Below are 9,040 nucleotides of genomic sequence, written 5' to 3'. Positions count from 1 at the left end.
GCTCTGTTTCACAGTTACAAATTCCCTACACGTGAAATTCCCGGGCATAAGCCTTCACATTCCCGCTCAGCCTTTCTGCACTGCCCAGACAACAGCTGCGCATGGACAACCCAAAGGCTCCTTAAAGCTTCCCTCCTGTCCCAGCCTCCTCAGGCGCTTCGGGCAACGGAGCTGCAGCTGCTCCGAGCACCGTGCTCCCTGCTGCCCCAGGAGCCAGCCAGAGCTCTCCTCACACGGCAGCAGGACAGCGGCCGGGCCACACAGCCCCACAGACGTTGAGAAGACCGCCTCGTGGGGCGAGCCGTTCCCGGGCAATCGAGTACCGATGGCGCGGTCGCGAGGAGGAGTGGGGGTGCCGGCAGGGCACGGCCCCGCCCCGCTCCGCTCCCCCCGTGAGGCCGCCAATGGGCGGATCGCAGGACGCGAGGCGAGCGCCGCGGAAGAGCTCGGGGCTCGACCGGCCGCGCCTGGAGCGCGCGGGGTTTGAGGCGTCGCTCGGGCGGCCGTAGCAGCCCGCTCCGCCCATGGCCTCCGCGCTGGTAAGGGAGCGGGACGGGGGGCGGCGGAGGGCGCAGGTCTCTGCCACGGCTCTGACGGAGCGCCTCTTTCCCTCAGGAGGACCCAGTCTTGATCCGTCCCTTCAGAGGCCACGGGGCGGCGGTGACGGGCGTCGGCTTCAGCGCGAGCGCTGCGGAGCTCGGTGAGTGCGCGGGGCGTGAGGCGGCTGCTCCCGCCCGCCGGACTGAGCCGCGCCGGCGGCGGTTCCGGGAGCGGGTCCGGGGGCGGGGCGGCCTCCCGCGCCGGCCGGGCGGGCGGCGAGTCTCTGCCCCTTCCTTAAGCGACAACTTTTTGAGCAAACCACAGGGCGGGGGAGGGGTTTGTCCCGCAATGAGAGGGGAGGAGGAGGAGGGGGAGGAGGAAGTAAGCAAGAGAGCAAGTAAGCGAGGGCAACGCTGGGGCTGTGCGGGTGGGGGCTGCGTCGTGCCTTTCTGCCGCCCGTCGTCTCCCCGGCCCAGCCTGCCGCACGCCCGGTGTCGGTCCGAGTCCCACACGGGGGCAGCCGGGGGCGTGAGGGAACCCGGCGGCGGCCCCCCGAGCTCCGCTCCGCGAGGGGCTGCTGCGAGGGGCTGCCATGAGGATCCGGCTGGCGAGAAGGTGGACGTGGGTCCGCAGAAGCTGCGCCTTGCTGTGCTTCTTGATGGTCGCCTACTTTGCTTTGGAGCTGTCGGTTTCTTCCTTCGGTGCCTCCCTCGCCGGGGAGAGCATCTCCAAAGGGAAATGGGAGCGGCGCTTTACGGACGGAGCAGAAGAGGCGATAGATTTGGCTCGTCCGGTTTATGACAAATCCCCGCCCGATTCTTACGCCCCAGGGGAATGGGGCAAACCCACTCGCCTGCAGCTGAGCCCCGAGGAGAAGAAAAAGGAAGCAGAGCTGATCGATAAGTATGCAATTAATATTTATTTGAGTGATAAAATCTCTCTCCATCGGCACATTGAAGACAATCGACTGAGTGGCTGTAAAACTAAATCTTACAACTACAGAAAGCTGCCCACAACATCTGTTGTAATTGCCTTCTACAATGAAGCCTGGTCCACGTTGCTGCGGACAGTACACAGCGTTCTTGAAACTTCTCCTTCAGTGCTTCTGAAAGAAATTATATTGGTGGATGATTTGAGTGATAAAGTGTATTTGAAAACTGACCTTGAGAAGTACATAAGCAGTCTGAAAAGAGTTCGTTTAATACGGACCAACAAAAGGGAAGGATTGGTTCGTGCACGCTTAATTGGAGCTACCTTTGCTACTGGTGATGTCCTCACGTTTCTCGACTGTCACTGCGAATGTGTTTCCGGTTGGTTAGAACCATTGCTTGAGAGGATTGCCGAGAATGAGACCGTTGTGATCTGTCCTGTTATTGACACCATCGACTGGAACACGTTTGAGTATTACATGCAGTCAGCGGAGCCCATGATTGGGGGCTTCGACTGGCGACTGACGTTCCAGTGGCACTCAGTGCCGAAACATGAACGGCTGAGGCGCAAATCTGAAACAGACCCAATCAGATCCCCAACTATGGCTGGGGGCTTGTTTGCTGTCAGCAAGAAGTATTTTGAGTACCTGGGTACCTATGATACGGGAATGGATGTTTGGGGAGGAGAGAACTTAGAGTTATCATTTAGAGTGTGGCAGTGTGGAGGCATGCTAGAAATTCATCCGTGCTCCCATGTAGGCCATGTGTTTCCAAAGCGTGCTCCATACGCTAGACCAAATTTCCTTCAGAACACAGCGCGTGCTGCTGAGGTGTGGATGGATGAGTATAAAGAACACTTTTACAACAGAAATCCTCCAGCAAGAAAAGAAAACTATGGGGATATTTCTGAGAGAAAGCTACTGAGAGAGCGTTTGAAGTGCAAGAGTTTTGACTGGTATTTGAAAAACGTCTTTTCCGAGTTGCATGTACCAGAAGATCGTCCTGGCTGGCACGGTGCTGTCCGCAGTGTAGGTATATCGTCAGAGTGCCTCGACTACGTTTTACCAGAGCATAATCCTACTGGGGCTCACCTTTCTCTCTTTGGATGTCATGGTCAGGGAGGAAATCAATTTTTTGAATACACATCAAATAAGGAGCTTAGATTTAACTCTGTAACAGAGCTGTGCGCCGAAGTCCCTGAGCAAGAGGATTTCATAGGTATGAGGAGCTGCCCAAAAGACGGATCTCCTGTCCCGGAAATCATTATATGGCATTTCAAAGAAGATGGGACTATTTATCATCCTCATTCTGGAAAGTGCCTTACTGCTTATCGTACTGCTGAGGGGCGTGCTGATGTGGAAATGAGAACTTGTAATGCTGCAGATAAAAATCAGATGTGGAAATTTGAGAAATAATCACTAGCGGTGGTAAGAACCAAATTGAGCAGAGTCTCCAAGGTTTTTACATATGCAAGCAGATAGCAACATTTGATTGTATACCTTTGGAATGTCTTCAGATGTGTCTGTCCTGTAGGAACTATCTGCTGTGGTGAACTATATGGAAAGCAAAAACAAATGCTGGGAGTTAGTTTCTTAAACAGTGATTTAAACTTCTAATACCTTCTATTTTTGTAAAATTTTGATCAATTATTTTCTTATTTTTATCTCTCTTGATTATGGGAAAACAAATCCTTTTGAGTGGACTAAAGAGGGATTTTCTCCTTCATTATTCTTAAAAAATGAGCTCATTAAATCTGCATGGTAATGTTACGTGCAAGTAAAAATTTTGTACTTACTGAAGTAAAGTTGAGGTTCTTGCAGTATTTGCCTATTTGCAGATTCGTCATAATAGACATATCTATTGCCCTAAGTTATACTACAATAGCACGTGACTGAATTGATTTTGATGTGGAAAGCTGAATCTGAAGTCTTGGAATATTCTGCAGTTTTCTAGGGAATTTACATGCTATTAAGGGTTTTAGGGTGACCTCTAACTATAATACTGTACTGAAGAGAAGGAAGGACTTTTTAGTGTGTGGATTTGGGCACAGCTTTGCAGTCTTGCTCCTGTTCTGTAAAACTCACCTGGCTGGGGTGAGTCTCATGCCTTTAGAAAAGGGTGTTGTAGCAGTGAAACCAAGGACATGCTACAGGTGCTGCAAATGGGAAGAAATGAGTGGTTATAGAAGCACGAGTTCTTCCCAAAGGTAGCAAATAAAGCGCAGAATTGCATTAGCTACTGCTGTTTCTTTGCTATGTATTTAATATTTACATCATTGTGTAAGCTTTTCATTAAGTTTGGGTTTGTAGAGGCACAAAGTCTATGTGACTATGCCATGCATCATTTTTTTGTTTTGGATTTTAATGAATCTTACACGTGTTAGACTGGCAGCAAAGTAGAGGGGAGAAATACAAAGGAAAAGTTGGGCTGTCTTATTTTGTGTAATCTATTTGACACCAGCTGCCGTGCCCTTCACACTTGGTAGAGTTTGGAAATAATGCAGCATACACAGTTTCTTTCTCTTCACTGTAGTGTCTTAGGAGGCCTAGTCTGGAGTTGCTGAGGTGAAGAGGGCTGGAAAGGCAAAGGAGAGATTGGAGGAAAACAAGATGTCCTGTGAACCATATAACAAATCAATGTTTTCTGTATCCTGTTATACTAAGCTTTGAGTAACACCGATTCTAGAATCATGTCATTGATTAGCTTTCAGTGTGATTATAGATAGTAGATGTGACTGATACGTTTTTTGAATTTGGAAAAAAAAAATCTTGATTCTGTGTTTTTTATCTATATACAATTAAGTCGAACACTTATCTTAATGTTTTGGGCATTCTAACTTTGTTTGGTTCCTTACACTGAAGTGGCAAATGTATTTCAGTAGCAACAGTGTAGTAATTCTTGACTCTGGGCTGGTGGGAACTTGAACTTTGAGCAGTAAGAACCTGGGTAAAGACACCTGAGGTATGCAGTAGATGCATGTTTGGTAAAGGCATTGCTAAGTAGAAGGATTAAAGGGGAACAAGTGAGACCTGAAGTAAGTGAATATATTAAAGATAATAAAGCAAGAGTTAGTAAAGATGTATGTTTGAATCTATGTGATTTTAAAGAATTGAAGGGTTTGGGTACAAACAGGCTGAGATTTAGGGGGAACAGAGGAAGAAAATTTGGAGTGGGGGAGTACAATGTTGAATCATGCTCAAAATGTTTGCCACTGTGTGGCATGGGTTGTTTTAAGCCTTTAACTTATTTTTAGGATGTTACTTTCAACTTAATTTTTTTCTCATTCTTCTTTTTTTTTTCTCCCCCAAATACAATTTTGGGGTAAAAGGGAGCTTCTTTGCTATATGAGGGAGACATTCCTGAAAAATTCCATTCCACTGCAGTAAGGAATTATTTTGCAGACCTCCGAGTTATGAATCATGTATCAAATTGTAAAAGGCAACCAGTCATTAAGTACTGGAGGAGCATATTATACAAAGTATGTGCTTTTGTGAAAAGCTTGCTGTAGGCTGTTATATTCAGTAGGTACAACAGTAAAAAGGCCTGGGTTCTCCTACGTGACTGAAGCATCAGTTGTATATGCAATGCATGTTTCCTTGGATGAAAGTAAAATGCGTGAATATAGACTATGCAAATTTATGCAATTAACTTTTTTTAGGACTTGACAAAAACTATATTTTGTATAAAGAACTACCTTCATGTTAAATCTGACATTCAAAGTGTTCCTTATCTATTTAAGCAATAAATCAAAGTGAATCTGCCTCTTAAAGTTTAAAAACTTGTTCTGTGTGTACTTGAACCTTTCTTCCTTCTTCCCACCACCTCCCGTTCTGTTTTTGTGGTTATTTAAAACCTAAATAGAACTGAGAGGGGGGGAAACAAAACCAAAAAAGGCAAAAGCAAACAACCCGGCCGAAGTAAACAATCTGGATTTCAGACATAAAGTATATATTTTCTCCCAAATGGAGGAAAAAAGTTGAAATGGGGGAAGTAGGCAAGGAAGGAAAGAGAGAAGAAAGGGCTTCCGATTCCCAGTTCAGCTAGTCTTGAACTGGGTTTTAGCAATTGTACAGAAATGCTCTAATCTGGCTGTTTTCCACTGCCTGCAGATTCCTGGAAAATCTGGAACTGTGGGAGATTTTCTATTCTGTTAAACTTTAAAAATTTGGGGAGCACTTGTGTATATTTTAAACTACTGATTTTTTTTAAAGTGACTTAAGAAACTGAATGTAAACTTAACACTGAATAAATGTGAGATTACTTTGAGGTTTCTCTTGAAAAATAAAATCCAGAATGACAATTAAATGTTGGCTAGTGTGCTGTTTTGTTTTTTTTTTTGAATTTGTTTTCTCTGCCATTTGCATAAATACATACTCTGTACAATGAAATTGCCACGATCGTGATCTTCATGGGAGCTATTAAAATTTCCTCATGTGGAGTCCACTATTAGAATCCCAGAGTAGTTACTTTGTCAGAGGTTTCATTGCTTACTCTTTTCCTTGAAGTAGGAATTTTTTGGAATCACTGTTCACTGTATTTGTATTGTGACACGGCACCTTATCACAGTGTGATTTGCAATGTTGCTCTAAGGTGTGAGATTTTCCTGTTTCTATTGCTTTTAGCTGGGAAAGCCTTCCTATGCATATTCTTTCTGATCTTTTGCACAACTTTATCTTGTAGTCACTACTGTGGTGTTCCAGGAAATGGAAGCGCAGTAGATAATTCCATACTGAGGTACCTTGTGTTTATTTTTTTTATATCTATATATTCATACATACATTTCATGATGGAACATATGCACTGCAGTTTGAAAATCTCTTGTAATGCTGCTGTATGTTGTACCACCCCTGATGGAGCTGAAATTGTAGTATATGAAATGTTGGAACCGTGTTGCATTATCAGAGAATGTGGAATCACGTGTTTTGAATGAAACATTCAGTGCTGTCATGGTTGGTGGTGTGACAGAAAATGGCAATCAAGCGCAGCTTGTTTGAATAAGTAGTTTGTAAGGTATTGTCTTCACATCTGCCAGGGCACACAGGTAGAGTTTGAAATTGCACAGTAACAACTCCACGTTAACTAAGGATGAAGTATCACCTCTGTTGTCTTTTTCGTTTTTATTTTTTTTCTTCTGTATGCAATTCCAAATGTTTAATAAGTTGAAATAACCATCTTTACATTATTCAAAAAGGATAATTAAGTCTATGTTTCATGTTTTATTCCATGACAGGAAATTTTTTGTTCCTTTACTTGTTACTTTATTTAGTTCATCGGTTTCTGACAGTGCTGTTGTATGTAGTCTCCAATTCAAAAAGCATTCCTTGTTAGAGATAATCTTACGTAGTTAAGTATAATGAGCATAGTTCCCTCTGAGTTACTTGTACTGTGCTGGAGCACTCTGAGTATTTGCTTTTGTGTCTCAGAACTAACTAACTAACTATATATATAGTTATATATAGTTATATATATATATATATGTATATATAGTAATATATATATGTATATATAGTTATATATAACTTTATATATATATATAAAGATGGGAACTACATATATATATATGTATACATATATATATAAAACACTACATATATGTATATGTACATTTATACATATGTAGTTTATATATAAACTACATTTATATATATATAAAGATGGGAACTACATATACCAAAGTTGAGCCTTGCTGGGTGAGCAGCGTGGCTTAGGATAAAATTAGGAATTCAGGGTTTCCATGTTTGAACTAAAAGCCTGAACTGAATGCATAATAACTCTGTGGGGGCTTTTTGTTATTAAACATGGCTAAAGTTGGCAGTCAGGTGAATCTAGGGGAAATCATCAATTTAGAGCTTGTGATTTCTCCAAAACATTTATTGCAAGTATGTGAAGATGGGCTGTGTTCTCTGCATTCTCAAGACACATTCATGGCACTTTGCAACTGAGGAATGCTGTGTGGCAAGCTGAAGAGGATCAGTGTGAGGCTGTTGCCAGCAGTGGGTGGGAGATCCAAGAAAGAGAAGACAGAGATGGGAAAGTACTTCAGGCAAATCTTAAGACTGCACAGGGCACTGCTGTTAGGATACCAGACTGAGCAGGGAGCCTCAGTGTATGGGCTGCCTGTGCCCAGGTCACCACCTGGCTTTCTGACAGGACTATTTCAGTGGAAATTTTTTGCTCCTGAGTTGGTCAGTAATCAAACTATAATTTTGAAAAGGGATATGCTATGTAGAACTGGGAGAAGAGGCAAAATTATACTGCCTCAGGTATAGATAATGGGAGCTCCTGCATCGCTTGTGGTTGACTTCTGCTGATGTTGCCTTGAAGCTGTGAACTCCATGCTCTGTGAGAGCGATGGAAAAAGATTAAAATACTGTTTTCCCTCTCTAGCCCCAGAAATATAGTGCTTTTGAACTTTCTTTACCTCCTTCCTGACAAAGAAGATAAACTGGTGCGGTCAGTAGAGAGTAGTGCTCCCTTTGTTTTCTTTCTTTTCAGTTGAACCCTTCTTTGCTTGACATTGATACGTGCAGTGTAAACAGTAACGTCCAAGCTGTCAAGGCAGAGAGTTGAAAATATGGCTTATTCAAAACCTCTTAGAATCTCAATTTTATGAAGTTTTAAAACTCATTTTTAAACTTCATAACATTCATACAGATTCATGAGTGTTGTTTCAGAATTTTTAGTTCAAAACATATGAAGAGGCAGAATATTTTCTGTAAAGTGTTGTTTCCGAATGAGGCATGTGTTGCACAGCCAGACTGTGTGTATATATCTGTAGGGAAATGTTGACCTCTAGTTGGACTTAAGCTGACTTCTGGGAAATCTTCTGCTCATTCTCTGATGAAAATATTATCAGGCAGATATTAAATAAAATAAAAGTTGGAAGTTAATGATTTAATAGGGCAATATACAAGCAGGGATCCATGATGAAAGAATTTTCTTGAATTATGTTTCCCTGGTTTCATTTAAAATGGGATTAATAGCTAAGGTGAATATCTGCCAAGTATTTCTAAGTATGCTTGATTAAAACCTCTAGTTCTAATTGATAAACTGAAAGTCTGTCAGATGGATATCTACTACTATTCTTGAGTATGTTATTCAGTGCAATACTTGCCCTTCCTAGTAGCTGGAAAATGTACCTAGAGAAATAGTGTGTTATTACAGGTCATGAATCACTTTTGTTCATGGCTCACAGCAATAATGAAAAACAAAGATGAAGACGAGTTGAAAGATAGAAAGTGACCAAAGAGGAAGCGTGACTGGGAATCAAGGTAGTTTATGTCCTTTTTTCCTGTCAGTATTCTTTTAATGTGAAAAAATTGGAGGGGATTTTTAAACGTCATAAATATATTTGAAATGAGCAGTAACTGATAGCGATAGTTATAAATATCTTAATATATTTAATTGAACAGAAAAAGTAGATTAAGAGGTAGGGGAAAAATATAAGGGGGTTCATTCTATGTGCACTCACTAGAGAAATACATTACAAGATTCAGAGGCTAAAAAGGAAGCAAGTCAAATAAAAATAAGCAGTATGCTCCAGTTTTTAACAAGCTAAGTAATGGATTCAG

The 9,040-nt window shown here is 42.5% G+C and overlaps 2 protein-coding genes across 3 annotated transcripts in view; both read left to right on the top strand.

Annotated features, from left to right (window-relative positions):
- The first annotated feature begins 422 nt into the window (after positions 1 to 422).
- POC1B (POC1 centriolar protein B) overlaps positions 423 to 9,040 on the top strand; it is a 43,817-nt gene continuing 35,199 nt past the window's right edge. Inside the window, 2 exon segments of one of the 2 annotated variants that reach the window (NM_001006232.1) lie at positions 423 to 539; positions 616 to 700. In NM_001006232.1, coding sequence (NP_001006232.1) covers positions 525 to 539; positions 616 to 700 — 100 coding nt within the window. In that variant the 5' untranslated portion in view covers positions 423 to 524. 2 annotated transcript variants of the gene reach the window in all.
- On the top strand, positions 911 to 5,774 carry GALNT4 (UDP-N-acetyl-alpha-D-galactosamine:polypeptide N-acetylgalactosaminyltransferase 4 (GalNAc-T4)). The gene has a single exon (XM_025154638.3). The coding sequence runs from the start codon at positions 1,133 to 1,135 to the stop codon at positions 2,882 to 2,884; it is 1,752 nt and encodes a 583-aa protein (XP_025010406.1). The 5' UTR covers positions 911 to 1,132; the 3' UTR covers positions 2,885 to 5,774.

Source organism: Gallus gallus, chromosome 1 (assembly GCF_016699485.2).
Source record: "Gallus gallus isolate bGalGal1 chromosome 1, bGalGal1.mat.broiler.GRCg7b, whole genome shotgun sequence".
NCBI lineage: Eukaryota > Metazoa > Chordata > Aves > Galliformes > Phasianidae > Gallus > Gallus gallus.
Note: the sequence above shows the minus strand (reverse complement) of the source record. Positions and strands in the feature narration are given on the sequence as shown.